We start from the raw sequence: 15,251 nt of genomic DNA on the forward strand, positions 1-15,251 counted from the left end.
GGAGCCGGCTCGTCTGTCGCGTGCAAGTCCCCGGAGGCCGGCAGACCTGTGGGACACAGGCTGGGCTCTGCCCCAGCAGCGGAGAGCTTGGGAAGCGCTCAGAGGACGTGGCACACACTCAGCCACGCAACGCACGAAATAGCGGCGTTTGCGGCAACACGGAGGACCCAGAAACTATCGTATTAAGTGAGAGCGAAGTCCGTCCAGGAGAGCCCTGCATGGCGTGATTCCACCTGCACGTGGCATGTAAGGAAAGGCTGCAATGAGTGGCTCCGCAGGCCAGAAACAGAGCCGCGGACTTCGACGGGTGGGGAGGGTGGGCGGGGACTGGGTGTGGACATGTCCCCAAGGGAGGTTGTGAGGATGGCTGTGCAACCACGAGCATAATAAAATTCACCGAATTATGAAAGGAAAGCAGCACAGCTCTGGAGAACGCCCCCCGTCCCGAGTCACACGCACGAAGAACCGCTCCCACACGTGCGCGTCTCCCGGAGAAGCAGGCGCTTTCCGAGCGGCACTTGCCTAACGCCGCCTCTGCAGCAGCCCCGAGATGCTGAGGGGCTGCCTGGGCACGGCCCCTGTCCCGGCTCTGCCTGCCGCCTGTGGGGCTGGGCTCTCGCTGGGCGTCTGCAGGCCTGGAACCCTAGTGGGAAATTCCACACACACACACGGTCAGCCACGCCCCGGGGGCCACAAGGTAGGTGACTCAGGCACAGACTGGGTTTTGGTTTTAAGCCACGTGTTGACTCAGCATGTTCTGCGTGCCCAGGTCAGCCTGGGGCACGACACACAGCCCTGCGGGAGGCCTCCTCTGGACTGTGGTGACCGGGCAGAGCCACTGAGAACCGCCGCCCGTTACCAGGGCCCAGAGCGGCTCTCACTGTTCTCCTACAGGACCCTCTGTGCTGGAGCTGGAGAGTCAGGAGCTACCATCAGAGGGCACCTGGCAGCGGGGGTGGGGGGGGGCTCCCTGGGGTCAGAGGGCACTGAGCAGGGTGGGGGGCTCCCTGTCATGGAGTTGGATGAAGAATGGCCTCAAACTTGTCATGGGAGCAGCCGTGGTCAGCCAGGCGGGTGGGTGGCTTTAGGAGTTGAGGGCCGCTGGGCAAACAGTCTGGAGGCTGGTGGCAGGACTGTGCCAGGCAGCAAGTGTGGGCTCAATTTGGATAAGGAGGGTGAGAGAGAAAAGGCCGCGTTTTAGAGAAACCACCGGCACTTCCAGTGCTGACAAAAGAGCCCTGGGAGTTCCCATCGTGGTTCAGCGGGTTAAGGACCGATGTTGCCTCTCTGAAGACTCAGGCTCAATCCCTGGCCTTGATCAGTGGGTTGAGGGGCCCGCATTGCTGTGGCTGTGGCAGAGGCTGGCACCTGCAGCTCCGATTTAACCCCTGGCCTGGGAACCTCCACGTGCTGCACCTGCAGCCCAAAAAAGACAAAGAAAAAAAAAAAAGGAAGGCGCCCTGTGTGCAGACGGCCAGGCGGTGCAAGGGTGGCCTAGCGTCCAGGACAAGCACGGCCGAGTGCTACCTGCTACTCTCAGGACACAGGGTGTGGGACGCAACTGCGGGCAAGGGGTGGGGGTGGGGGTGGGGGGGTGGAGCAGCACCGGCCAGAGCAGTCCCTGCCCCCCGAGATGCTACTGACCCCCGAATGCTGCTGTGATAAAAAGTCCTGCAGCCAAAAGTGGCTGTCTTGGCAGTTTTAATAACGGGGCACCCGCTCAAGTTACGCCTTAGCTTTGAAAGCACGAAGTCATCTGCCCAACTCAAGCTCCCCCAGAGCCCACGGGTTTCTCACGGCCCCCACCTGAACCTCGAGCAGGACCTACCTGAGCGCCTGGGGCTGCCAGGGGTGCTGGGGCGGCAGGCCGAGGTGCTGAGGGCGGCGGGCGACGCTGCCTGTGCGGAGGGGTGAGAGTGAGGGAAGGGCAGCTTCCTGCCTCCGGCCCCCACGCCCTTCCCGGCCTCTCGTGTCCCATCTTCTCAACCGTGTGCACCGCCCGAGCCGGCTGACGCCCAGCGCCGGACCCACCGACTTCCAGCCCGGATGCCGGCGCTGGAGCCGTGGCCTCCACCCACCGCCCTGGGCCCCGCTGGGGCGGGGGGCAACCCCTGCTCTGCAGAAGGCACCCAGAAAAAGTGTCTGGACCCCTGCGCTCTGTGTCGACGTCTTGGCTCCTGTTACTCTGAGAACCGCGGAACGGAAGCCCTTGCAGATCTGACGGAGGTGGGGGGACAGCGGCGATGGCAGGCGCCAGGACCGCTGCACTGTCCCCACCCAAACCGCGGGACTTTTACACGGCCCCCGTTTCTGCCTGTTAAAGTCTCCCGCGGAGAGGGGAGGGCCAGGAGGCCGCGGCGCCCCCGGAGGGGCAGGGGGCAGGCTGAGTCCGCAGCGTGGGAGGAAACGGAGCCAAGCCAGGCACTCAGCGCGAAGGTGGCTCCGAGGACCTGTACCTCGGAGTCTAGTCACAGTGACTGGACGCCGAACCTCAGCAGGAAAAAGAAATGATCTAAGGATGGAAACGCGAGCAGCAGCGGCAAGAAAGAGGAGAGACGCGCCGCGGAGGGAGGGTTAAGAGGGAGGGCGCTTTTTTCTCAATGGAAACACTTCTGCGAGGACACCACGGAAACTTCCAGAGCCACGCGCAGCGTGTGGTGGCGGGGGTGGGGCCACCAGCCAGAGCGCCTGGCCCTTGGGGCGGGTTCACGCTGACACGGGCAGGGCCAGGGGGCAGGTGGCGCTCAGCCACGACCGGAGAGCCGCCGGCTCCCAGGACGGCTGTTCAGAGCCGGGAGGAGACAGGACGGCTCAGCGGGGACCCGACCTGGGAGCAGCCGCCGCGGGACCCCACTCACCCATGCGCCCGTCCCGCGGGGGGCTGAGGAGAGACATCCTGGCGGGGCCGGCGGCTCCCTCGGGCTGCGGCGCGAAGAGAAGACAGTTGGCACCGCCCCCCGAGCCGTGCTCAGCGGGTGGCGGAAGGCGGCCTCGGGCAGGGGTCCTGCCCCTCGGCCTGGTGAGCTTCTGAGAAAGGAGCTCAGAAGAGAAAAAGGCAACGGAGTTCTTGGCGGACATCAGGAATTTTAAACTCCTGAGAAAGTCCTCTTTTGGGGAGGGTTTTGTCACCCTGAAATCCAGACGTTGGCGCCAGGTGTGGCGCATGGGCCAGGGTCCACGAGGCAGCACCCCAGCTGGCTCGCTCTGCCCCAGGGCCCCTCCTGACTGCCACCACCACCCCTGCGCCCCCTCTGGGATCTCGGGGCCCCCGTTCCTGGCTCCCAGGCCCGTGCGCTGCCGAGGGTGCTCCACCCGCGCCACAGCCTGGCCCCAGCGCGCCCTCTGCCAACGCCCCCCCCCCCGCCCTGCCTCTGGCTCGCGCCTGCTGGCAAGACTAGCCCTGGAGGGCCCCTGAGGCCCCACCTGGAGTCTCTGCGCGTGACCCTGTGCTGTGTGCAAGGGGGAGCCCACGCACAGCTCACAGCTCCCCGCCCCCCCCATGCTCTCTCTGATGACCTCGGGGCCCCGCCCCACTCGCCCGCCCCCTGGGCCGCCCCCACAGCCTCCCAGCCTGTCCCCCACGTGGCCGCCTCGTGTGCCCCCCAGGGGCCAGGCCGGAGGCTACCATCGCAGGGCGGGCTGAGTCCCTTCCGGGGGGAGGCCGGCGGAGACGGACACCGCCTCCCTCACGGGGCTTCTGACGGAGCCAGACTCTGGTTTCTTGGGTCAGTTCCGAGTCCTCTGTCTGGGGAGGATCCAGACGTGGGAGAAGCAGAGAGAGAGCAACGGCGCAGAGCGCCAGGGACAGCGGCCCTAACACAGGCGAGTGCAGCCGCCGGCCCAGCCGGCCTCGGGGTTTCAGTGGGCACCCTGGGCTTGGCCTGCAGCTGGGCCCACGTGGCACAGCAGGTCCAGACCAAGAGGGAACCGGGGCCGGGGAGGGGCCCAACCTCAGGCTGGGTTTGAGGGGTCCGTCCCTTGCCTCGGACCGCCCAGTGTAGGCGGCGTGGGCCCGGCGGGCTCACAGGGTGGTGGACACACTGTGTCGTCGGCGCCTCCGCACGACGTGCCCACAGAGCCCCTCCTGCGGGAGGCCAGGCCCCACCTGGCGGCAGGAAAGCAGGGTGGCGGCTCTGGGTGCCCTGTCCTGGAGGAGGCCCCGCCTGGTGCCAGGGCACCCTAGCAACGTCCCCTCCAGACAGCAGACCCGGCCACGTGCCCCTGGCTCATTTCTGTGCCAGGCGAAGCCACTTGCCAGGTCACCAGGGCCTCGCTCACCCCAAGCCCACCGACAGTGAAGACAGGCTGGCTGGTCCCCCATCTGGCACGCGACGCGCAGCACCTGGGACACCAGCCCGCACTCACCTTCCTCCTCGGGGATGGACTGAGGTCAACCTCCATGGACTCCACCCTGTCAGACAGGGAGACACGGGCCAGGCCGGTCCCGATGGACGGAGAAACATCAGGAACACACGCGTACACGCACACACACGTGTACATGCACACAAACGCGCACGGCCCCGGCAGGCAGCACCCTCGGCGATCTCGGCCCTCTCAGGATGCCTCGCCCGGCAGCAGGTGGGTAGAGCCGCACACACCCCGTCCGGCCTCCCTGGGAGCTCCTGGCCCCACCCTCCTCCGGCCCTCCCGCCGCTGCCCGCAAGGCCCCCTGGGATGGGAGAGCGCACTTCTGCCCACACGTTTCCCGCAGGCGGTGCTCACGGACGTCCGCTCCTGACCCGCTGGCCCACAGGCTGCGGGGAGACGCTGGGCAGCCCCGCGGGAGCCCAGGCCAAGCTTGCGAGGAAAACGCTCCCTGGGTGGGTCAGGGCCCACACGCTGCCACCAGTCCCTCGCTACGTTCACAGGAGGGGCAGGGACAACAGCCCTGTCCAGCCCGGGGCCCGGGGCCACCCCAGCCCATCACTGCAGCCATGGGGACGGAAGCAGGGGGCACGGTGGCCCCGTGGAGGGGCTGGGGTCTTGGGATGGGCGGTGTACACACCTTTCAGAGGCTGCCGCGTCGGGAGGCAGGCACGCAGGCTGTGCTGCGGGAGCTGAGAGGAGGAGCCCAGCCCTGGGGCAGCGGCCTCGCCAGCGCAGCCCTCCGTCCTCCCCGCCGGGCGCTACCTCACTTACTTGAAACCAGATCTTTGATGGTGCTGAAAGCCGCTTGCTGTGACCACCTCACCCTGGGTAAGTGGAGAAAGGGCGTCAGTAAAGCCATAAACATCCGCTTCTAAGCAATTCCTTCCAACCTCAAGTAAGGAAACCAGAAACAGCCCCTGTTCTCCCTTGCTGGCGCTGCGCCCGCCCCAGGCTCACACCCGCACGCGGCTCCACCCGCACAGGGGCCCACGCACCATGCTGAGAATGCAGCAGGCGCTCCATGAAGGCCTGCTGAGTGACTGTGGAGGGACTGGCAGTGCCAGGGCCCAGCTCCTCAAGGGCACCGGCTCCTGCTTCTCTAAGGACTCACGGGGGCCTGTGCGGGCACCTGTGCGGGCACCTGTGCGGGCATGCAGATGGTGAGTGTCGTTCCCGCCCCTCCCCGGACCTGTGACAAGGCCAGCAGCAGCAGCGTAGTGCCCGAGGGGCAGGAACAGGCAGGCACCGTCTGGGGCAAGGGCACTGGGGCGCCTGGTCCCCCTGGAGGAAGGTGCAGGCCATGCCAGCCACATGCAGAGTGGTCTGCAGAGGGGCCCAGCTCAGAGCCCACTGCACAGAAACGGGCCCCCTGGAGCCCGAGGAAGATGGGCAGAGTTGGACCCTGAAGGCGCCAGCTGGGAAAGAAAGGGCCTGAGGAGCCTGAGTAAAGGGCAGCAGGAAGGCACCGGCAGCGGGAGCAGAGCAGATGCAGAGGCACACGGAGAAGGCGTGTGCGACGTGGGGGCAGAGCTGGGAACCGGGACTGGACACCTGAGCGGCTGCAGGGCAGTGCTGGTGCCACGAGGTGCCGAGGTCACCGGGTGGACACAGAGCCACAGAGGGAGGCTGGAGAAGGTAACAGCCGGGAACCTTCCAGAATCGGGAAAGATGTGACTGCACAGAGGAAGCAAACTGCAGGCTAAGGAGGACAGACCCCAGCGCCTGCGGGGTGCGTTGTGCCCGGTGCCCGTGAGGAGCCGGCCTCGCATGCACAATCTCTTACCCTCCTGTGTGGGCGACACCGCCCCACGGTGGCCCACTGCACCTTCGCTGGCTGACCGCGAGCAGAGTGTCACGGGTGGCCCCGGGGGCCTCAGCCCCTCATGCCCGGGGGTGGAGGCCAAGTCCATGCTGGTTGGTGTGTGCACGGCCGCCCCAGTGCCATCCGCGCCGCGGTGGCCGCCACAGCAGGGAAACAAGGTCCGTGCACCGTGGAGGTCACTGCTGGGCACGCAGCAGCCCCTCAAGCATCACCTGCAACCCCAGGTTAGCGTGTGGCCCCCCAACACGGGACGTCTGAACACTGTCCACATTAAGAAACTTGACACATCTCCCCAAGCCGGGAACGCGGCGGGATGCAGGCACGCGGCTCTGACGGCCCTCGTGCTGAGGGGACCGGGGTGCAGACTGGGGAGCCGACGCCTCTCCCTCTAAGGGCGGGCCGGGTCCCGCGGGCAGCCCCTCCACCAGCAGGAGGACTGGGGGGCTCCCTCTTCTCCCAGGCTGGCTCCCGGAGCCCCCAAAGGGAAGCACACACGCTCTCAAGTTTTTTTGTTTTTGTTTTTGTCTTTCTGGGCCGCTCCTGCAGCATATGGAGGTTCTCAGGCCAGGGATCGAATTAGAGCTACAGCTGCCGGCCTGCACCAGAGCCACAGCTGCATGGGACCTGAGCCGCATCTGTGACCTACACCACAGCTCACGGCAACGCCAGATCCTTAACCCCGAGTGAGGCCAGGGGTCATGGCACCTCTGTCCTCACGGATGCCAGTCAGATGTTTTTGCTGAGCTGCGACAGGCACTCCTGTTTTTTTTGTCACTCTTGCCTCCTCTCCAGCTTTCTGCATTTCTGCTCTGACAGAAGAGTCTAGCAGATGGAGCGCCCTGCCTTCTGCTCCCTCAGTTACAACCAACTGCCCACGGCCACAGCGGACACACGGCCTCCCTGAGTCCCGGGACCCACCTGCTCAGCTGCTCCACTTGCAGCGCTGACTCCCTGAGTGACTCCTCCAACGAGGAAATCTAAACAATTGGACAGCTTCGTTACCGCACGGACAGTGCCGGGCAGCTGAGAGAGAACACAGAGCCCCGATGGTTTTCCCTTTCTGTCCTTCTAGGGCTGCACCTGCGGCGTGTGGAGGTTCCCAGGCTGGGGGTCGAATCAGAGCTGCAGCTGCCGGCCTGCACCACAGCCACAGCAACGCAGGATCAGAAGGAGCTGCATCTGTGACGTACACCGCAGCTCACGGCAACGCCGGATCCTCAACCCACTGAGCGAGGCCAGGGATGGAACCTGTGTCCTCATGGGTGCTAGTCTGTCCGTTAACCACTGCGCCACGACAGAAACCCTAATCCTCAATTTCTTAAACCACGACTCGGAACGTGAGTGTCAGGGCAGTGGCCTCACACTGCTATAGTGCATCTGTACCCTGTCCAGGTCCCGGGTGTGCAGCCCCGCAGCGCCGTGGGGAGCCGGCCCCGTCCCCTCCGCTGCTCTCCATCCACGGGGCGCACGGGGAGGCCCCGACCCGTCCTGGCTGGCGTCCAGATTAATGTTGTTTTCACTAAAGCTTTATTTCCTCTGGTTGAGCTTCAAAGTCAGGAGAGGGGTACACGCGGGGCAAGCACAGGGATCAGCCCGCACAGCTTCACGGTCATGTTTACGAGAAAGCACCAGATACGTCTTCAGGTAACGACGGATCTGTGCTGACGTCCCAAGATGAAGTTGAGACCAGGGCTGGGTCCCTGAGCGGCCGCGTGGCCGGCCTCAAACAGGAAACGGTGCGACAGGCCGAGGGACAGCAGGCCGAGGCCAGCCCGGCGGCCCAGCACCCACCAGGCGTGCGTCAACCTGCTGCCAGAGGCACGTCGGTGGGATTTACCTTCTCTGCGTAGAAGGCGAACAGTCTCCTCCTGTGTTTGTCTTGAAATTCCAGAACCTGAAAAGACGGCACGTGTCAGCTGCTGGCGCGCGTGGTGGCTGCTGCAGAGCTGGGCAGGGACTCAGGTGCAGGCCTCGGCTCCTCCCCACAGGCCCAGGCCCCCAACCCGCCCAGACATGGGCCCTGCTGCCACCCTCCCGGGCCACACGCCTCGCAGGGCCGGGGTGACTGGACGGCCGCAGCCGGGCGCGCCTTGGTCCAGAGGCAGCGAGGACACCCGTCCAGGCGAGGACACAGAGGCACGAGGCCCTCTGCCTCCCTCCTGTGTGGCTTCGGGGTACTCAGGGCCCAGACCGCCAGGCGGGTAACATGACCCACACAGGCAGTCACGGCGCAGTCTCTCGGGCAACCGTGGCTGGATGACAGGACGGGCTCCTGACCGGACAGGGCCAACCAGGAGCCCCCTGACCCTCTACGCAGCCCGGGGCCACCCTGGGTGGGAAGGACGCCCGCGACAGGGGGCTGAGCAATTCGGGGAGCCCATCGCTGTCCTCCAGGCCCACAGTGCCCGGCGCTTGGACAGGGCTCCCAAGGGCACCAATGCCCACCAGGGAACAGCGGCCCGCGGCTTGCTCAGGGGCCAATGACGACTCCATGCAGCTCGCGCTCTCAGAGCCTGACACCCACCCTCCAGGTACTGACTCAAATGCTGAAACCCAGGGCCCAGTGGGCTCTGCGCACGGCCGTGGACGGCAGAGGCTGGGAGGGGCCTGGACAGGCCTAAAGCCACCTTGCCACTGCCTACAGCAGGCCACGGTGTCAGTCGTCTGTCTCCTGGGCTCACTCCTCCGTGGGCCCTAGGCCAGCGGCAGGGAGAGACTGGCGTGTCTCGGTGCAGGGCCCAAACTCTGAGACAGCGCCGCCTCTGGCATGACCCCGGCCCGGCTGTCCTGCAGCAGGGTCCCCACTTCAGAGGCACCGGGGCTTGGCAAGGCCCATGCACGGGTCAACAGCTGTTCTCACTCCAGCGGCCGCTTCTGAGCGAGGGCCTTGATGACAGCGCATAGGCCTCTGTGGCTGGCCAGACGCAACAACGTGGGGCAGCCGCGGTGGGGACGGGGCCACCGGCAGAGTTGGCCCTGCGAGAGACACCGGCTGTGGGGACACTGAGGGCACAGCCCCACTGAGTGTGGGACCCTCGGCAAGCTCGGGGCAGCCTGGACCCTGGATCCACAAGCCATCTGCATTGGGGGGATAGGGGGGGCGCACAGCCTCCGGAACCTGGGCTGCCAGCCAGACGGACCAGCCCGGGCCCATGGCTGAGCTGCCGTGGCCTCGGCAGTGTAGACGGTTCCAAGACCACAGGGCTCGAGTTCCCAATTGGACGGAGGCAGAGTCGAGCCTTGATGTGCTGAGGGACGCCCAGGGGCCGTGCCCAGTGCAGGCCTGCCCAGAGACCGAGGAGGGCTGACCCGCACGGCTGCCTCGCCGGCGCCCTGTGTGGGATGGGAGGACCGGGAGTCCTCGGCGGGGCTGCAGCCCCTGAGCCCAGCCCACTGCCCTGCTCGCATGCCCTCGCCCGGGGCAGGCTGGGCAGGCGAGAGGTGTCTCTGTGCAGCGGTGGGAGGGGGCGGGAGGGTGACCGGGCAGCTCGGTCAGAGGGCCGTCTGGGCTCCCGTAGTCCATGTGCTCACAGCTTTGGTCTCAGGCTGGCTTCATGCTCTTCAAGTTACCAGGATCCCAGAGGGGCTGTTAGGTGGACTTTATCCACCACCGTTTACCTCGCTAGAAACTCATACCGAGAAGAGTTTAAGATCTTTATTCACTTTTTTAGAAGTAACAGGAAACCCAAGACGCTAGCGGGTGTAACAAGCGGCACAGGCCTCGGCCACGTGGCTGCTCTCTGTGCTTGAAGGTGGCACGTGGCCACCTGGGGTGGATGAGAGGTGCGGGGAGGCCAGTGGCACCGCCCCCGGGTGCCCCCGCCCATATGCGGGCGCAGGCTCCTTGGTGAGGCTCCCTGGGGGCAGGGCTGCCTGCGGTTCTCAGCATCCTCACCACACGGGCAGCTCCGGGCCTGGGGCCCCGGCCTGAGAGGGGCACCACTGCAGAGGCGGCAATGGGGTGTGCTGCATTCTGGGACATCCCTGTGTCCCCTGGGGCTGCCCCAGGGTGGTGGGGACAGCCCTGGCCCCACGAGTGCCCCTGGCCACGTCTGAGCTGGAAAGCAGCCTGGGGGTGGGCAGTCCCACAGGCTGGCTGACCGTGGCCTCCACAGACACACAAGCCAATGGGCCAGGAGGGTTGGACGAGCAGTGCTTTGCCTCCCCCGCTGCCCAGGGAAGAGGCTCGGCTGCAGAAGGATGGGTGGGGGCGCCTGGTGGCTGCGCGGTGACCCCCAGGGAGCCCATGCGAGCAGGGAGGAGTGCAGGGTGGGCATGGATGCGCTGCTAGAGGCTGGGGACAGGGAGCATGTGCAGCGGGTCAGGGAGGGGACACCCACAGGGACAGGGAGTGGGGCCAGAGGCACGGTGAGGGCTTCACAGTGACCCTCCGGAGAGGACAGCCTCAGGAAGCAGCCCCCTGCCCAGGGCCCAGACAGCCTGGACCTGTCCTTCCAAACCCCAGATCTCAGGGCTGTGCCTGGGCAGCCGGAGCAAGTGACCCCTGGCTCAACACCCAGCAGAGATGCAGACAAACAGAACAGAGCAAAGGCTTCATCACAGGAGAGACAACGCAGGAGGCCAAAAACCACCGCTGACCGCAGGTCTGAGAACGGACGGCGCTCCAGAGCGCGGAGAGCGTTTGCTAGGCCAGCGCCGGCAGCGGGGACTCACCTGGGAGGTCTCGCGGGCGTACTTCCTACACAGGCCATCTATGCCCCCGAAGAAGGCCTGGATGTCGGAGTCGGTCTGAAAGAGAAAAGGCTGCTTCCGCCCTCACCGCCTCCAAGACAGGCCTCTACGCACTGCAGGGCTGAGAATCAACCACAGCGACCTCAGCTACGTCCACGAGGCACCGAGGATGCCACGGCGCGGGTAGGGGCAGCACCACCTCCCCGAGGACCAAGGGCAGGGCTCAGGGGCTCTGGTGGTTGCCCGAGGGCGGGGGGGAGCGGCTGGCAAGCCTGAGGCGCGCCCCTCCTCGGAAGGGCTCTGGAGGCTGGGGCTGGGGCAAACGGTGAAATCAACAGCCAGGAGGTGTAACTGCTCACGAGTACGCGCATTCCTTAAAAAGCACATGTGAAAAGGAGCGGTTCAGAAAGGGCACCTGCCCACGTACCCTCCTTGTGCAGGGACGCCCGCCTCCCCGCCCCTTGGCCCGTGTCAACACTCAGGACAGGGACACACATCGGGCAGAGACCAGCACCCGGCCCCCCGCAGCCGGGGGCAGGCGTGAGGGCAGGGAGGCCCGGCCAGTCACTGACTGGGCTCCCCTGGCCGTTCAAGGGACAGGAAGGCTGCGTTTAGGGAAAATGAGACCCGTGGTGGAGACTGGGGAATGTGCTTGAGAGCTCAGGCCCAAGGAGCTGCTGGAGGACCCTGCACGGGGGTGCGGGTGTGCTCCAGACTCCTCGGCAGCTGCACCCCAGGCTCCGGCGTCCCCCGACACCTGCAGCCCCCTTCTCCCCAGGGAAACCGCGAGGGCCCAGGTGAGCACGACACTCAGAGATGCAGGGGCCCCAGGGAGGAGAGAGCAGACTGGGACCCAAGACGCATTCCACACCCACAGAGGACCCAGCCCAGGGTGACCTGCCTCCCTCCTGAGGGGAAGCGGGAATGGAACCCCCAGCAGGAAGCCCTTGCTTGGCCACTTGTGGAAATTTATGCTCTAGAAATATTCTCACAAGTAGGCAGAACTATGGTTTAGAAAAACGTTCACCGTAAACAAACCGAAAGGACCCAGACGTTTACCCACAGGGCAATACCCTGCCAGGCCGCGCAGCCGCTGTCAGAGGAGGCGGCTGCGCCCGGAGTGTGGTGTCAACCCGGAGACACCAGTTTCTCGAAAGATAAATCAGACTAAAACGACCAAAGAGCCACACTCCTGGCTGTTGTCAAGTTTGGGGAGGGGGGGATTTTCATTCTCCATTGAGGTTTTCTGTTATGTGTGAATTTTGAGTTTTTTGTTTTTTTGGCTGCACCTGCAGCACACAAAAGTTCCTGGGCCTGGGATCAAATCTGAGTCACAGCAGTGACAACGCGGAATCCCTAACTGCTAGGCCACCAGGGAACTCCTGTATTATGTTTGTAATCAGAAAAAACCCAATTTTTATAGATTAAACATTAGATCAAATAGGCGCCTTAGAACCTGAGCGAGAAGGAATCAACGTGACCGACTCTTTTCAAATCCCCTTAATTAGGTATGACCCCAGAAAACACAGCTCCACCACTTTTTTCTTTTTTTGGCTGTACTTGTGACATATGGAAGCTCAGGTCAGAGGCTGAATCTGAGCCACAGCTGCAACCTAGGCCACAGCTGCGGCAATACAGGATCCTTTAACCCACTGAACCCGCGCCTCCACAGCGAGCCGAGCGGCTGGAGTCGCATTCATCACCCACTGTGCCATGGCAGGAACTTCCTGCGCAACCTTCTTGAGGAGCCCACGTTGCACTAAAGAAACCTGGGGAATCAACGCTGGGTTCCAGGAGCAACTCCGAAGCGGCTAAGGTACTCAGAACCACTGCGGGACTTCATGCAGAGCTGGTAAGATCTCCTAGTGGCCCCAGCAAAACCAAGAAAAATCTCCCTCACTATAAATGACTAAAAACTGAACATCCAATTTAAAAGGAAACACGAAGAAGAACATTCAGATGCTATGGATTCCAACTTACGTGTTTTGAAAGGAGAACTGTACGACATGGAACTTGACAAATCAGGCATTCATCCCTTTTGCCTATAAAAGGAAAGCAAACTTCATTATACTGATGACTGCCTTTAAATTTACATAAACGTAGACCTGAGATCACAATACTTCTTGAAAAAGCACACAGGATTATGGCACTGACAATGGACGAGCCTGTGGGTGTGCGTATAGTTGAGAGGATTCATACAGCTAAGAATCTTTTTTTTCTTTTTCTGCACATACGCTTTAAGGTAGTGGCCATCGAGATCACACTCTCAAACACAGGTCAGTGCCAGGTTTTAGAGGAGTGACAATTTAAAAATTTTAACTTTGCAAAAGGAAAAGTTCCTCCCACCCCCCCACCCCCCCCCCCACAGCTCAAGTGTTTTGCTCTGCCCCTGCCACCCCCCCACTGGCACTGCAACAATGACACCTGCCGAGAGTCTCACCCTAAGCCTCAAGGCACCAGGCCGCCTGGGGGAGGGGGCAGCAGGGAGGAAGGGGCGCTCCCAGGTCCAGACACAGCGGAGCCCCGCCGCCGCCAGACGCTCACCCAGAGGATGGCGGCCCCTGCACCTTCCCCTCCCTGAGGTCTAAGGTGAGGGACAGGCGCTGACCGGGTCGGGACAGTGGTTTTCCTTCAGGGGCCTCTGGGGTGGGGTGCTATTCTGACTCTTCATCTGTGAGTCGGTTGTGCAGGTACACGTCCCTTCCCGAACATTCACTGCGTTTTCATTTATGCTTTTCCCCTTGTATCAATGCTGCACCTCAACACAAACACTGCAGGAAAGAGAAGCGCTGCCTGCTGCCCGTGGAGCTCTCAGCGCCTCAGGCCTCTCCGCCTCCCTCCCACCCCCAACCCCAGGGCCCTCTGCATCCCACCCGCTTCGGACTGCAGCTGTCCTCACGGGGACGCCTGAGGTCTGCCTCCAGCGGCAAGAGGGCCACCTGCTCGCCAGACTCCACCATTCCCAGAGCGCCTGCTGAGCGCCCAGCCCCAGCCCAGGCGGCCGCCCTGCGGAGATGGGCAAGGGCCGGGGAGCAGCTGCCCCCCAGCCCCTGAGGCCCTCGCTCGGGAGGCCCCCTCCCACCGAAGGCCCGCGGGCCCGGGGCCGCCTCCTCGAGGGCCCTCGCCCGCCCTCACCGCTGCGCAGGCAGACGTCGCAGTACACGTGGCCGCAGCTGGTCAGGCTGAAGCCCAACGCCCTGTGGGGCGGCTGGAAGCAGCGATTACAGAACACCCAGCTGGCCATGCCGCGCGGGGCGCCCGCGGCTGCGCAGCGAGCCTCACGCGCTCGCGAGACCGGACGTGGGACCTGGGCGTGGCCTGAGGGCCGCGATTCCGCGCGCCTGCGCACGAGCCCCCTCCCTGCCCTGCGCCTGCGCACCAGGCGCGGAGGCGCTCCCGCCAAAACTCATGCACTGGGAGGTACCAACCCGAGAAGCGAGGGCGGAGAGAGTGGGACTGCCCGTCAGCAGGTTGTTTGGGCTGGACATCGGGGAGGAGAAACGTACAGGCGAGAGCCTGGACTCGCTCATCACCACACCGCAATGCCCAGTGATTCTCTTAGGGCAGCACCTTGTGGTCCAGGACCTGCGTGGGCACCCGAGAGGCACAGAGGTGGGTGCCCTGGGACCAGACACGGTGAGAGAGGCCACAGCATGCGCTGAACCCTCCAGGGCCGGCGAGATCGGGTGAGGCTCAGCCTGAGGTCAGGGCGGAAATGACTGCCGGAGACAGCCCGGGCCCAGGGTGTCACGTGCGCCCCGTGGCCCCACCACATGGACTAGATGGCCCCTCGTGTCCCCGAGTAACACAAATGGGGAGGGGGGATCAGTGCGCAGGGCCTGCAGGGCTCACTGCACTGGGGGTGGGAGGGGGAGGGTCCTTAGGCCCCAGGAGGATGGGGGCCAGGGGGCAGGAGTGACCAGAGAGACCAGAGCAGGAAGGGGGCCTGGGCAGTCGGAGGCTGGGAAACTGGGGTGGCAGGACTAGGAGACCGGGTAGACCAGGACAGGGACACCAGGAGGACTGAGCGTCAAGGATGGGTGTGGCTGGACCCCATGATGGGGTGGGCCAAGCCGGGCCATGCGCGCGCAAACTTGACCTGGGGAGATTATTTCCCATCTGAAAAGAGTGGACAGGGAGCTGTTGGAAGGGACTTTGCTGATTTTTGCGACCTCTAGTGAGCTTATAATTATTTCGAAATTTAGAGAAGACAAATGGAGGTTGCTTTTCTTAGAAATACACTGCTGGCAGGATGCACCATCGTCCCCCAGAAGGACAGTTTCCAAATGCACGTGGCCGTGGATCAGACGGTGGTCCAGGCCCAGTGGGACCACTGAGCAGCCGATTCAGAGAGTTTCCCAGCCGTTTG

At 64.1% G+C, this 15,251-nt stretch overlaps 1 protein-coding gene across 1 annotated transcript; it reads right to left on the minus strand.

Moving 5' to 3' along the window:
* Positions 1 to 1,523: 1,523 nt before the first annotated feature.
* On the minus strand, positions 1,524 to 14,126 carry RNF212 (ring finger protein 212). The gene is made up of 12 exons (XM_047799349.1): positions 14,018 to 14,126; positions 12,863 to 12,924; positions 10,865 to 10,939; positions 8,028 to 8,084; positions 7,109 to 7,167; positions 5,140 to 5,192; positions 5,006 to 5,048; positions 4,366 to 4,411; positions 2,828 to 2,922; positions 2,032 to 2,116; positions 1,829 to 1,898; positions 1,524 to 1,561 (listed from the first exon to the last, which is right to left on the minus strand). The coding sequence occupies exons 1-12, from the start codon at positions 14,124 to 14,126 to the stop codon at positions 1,524 to 1,526; spliced, it is 792 nt and encodes a 263-aa protein (XP_047655305.1).
* Positions 14,127 to 15,251: the final 1,125 nt, after the last annotated feature.

Source organism: Phacochoerus africanus, chromosome 10, assembly GCF_016906955.1.
Source record: "Phacochoerus africanus isolate WHEZ1 chromosome 10, ROS_Pafr_v1, whole genome shotgun sequence".
NCBI classification, from domain to species: domain Eukaryota; kingdom Metazoa; phylum Chordata; class Mammalia; order Artiodactyla; family Suidae; genus Phacochoerus; species Phacochoerus africanus.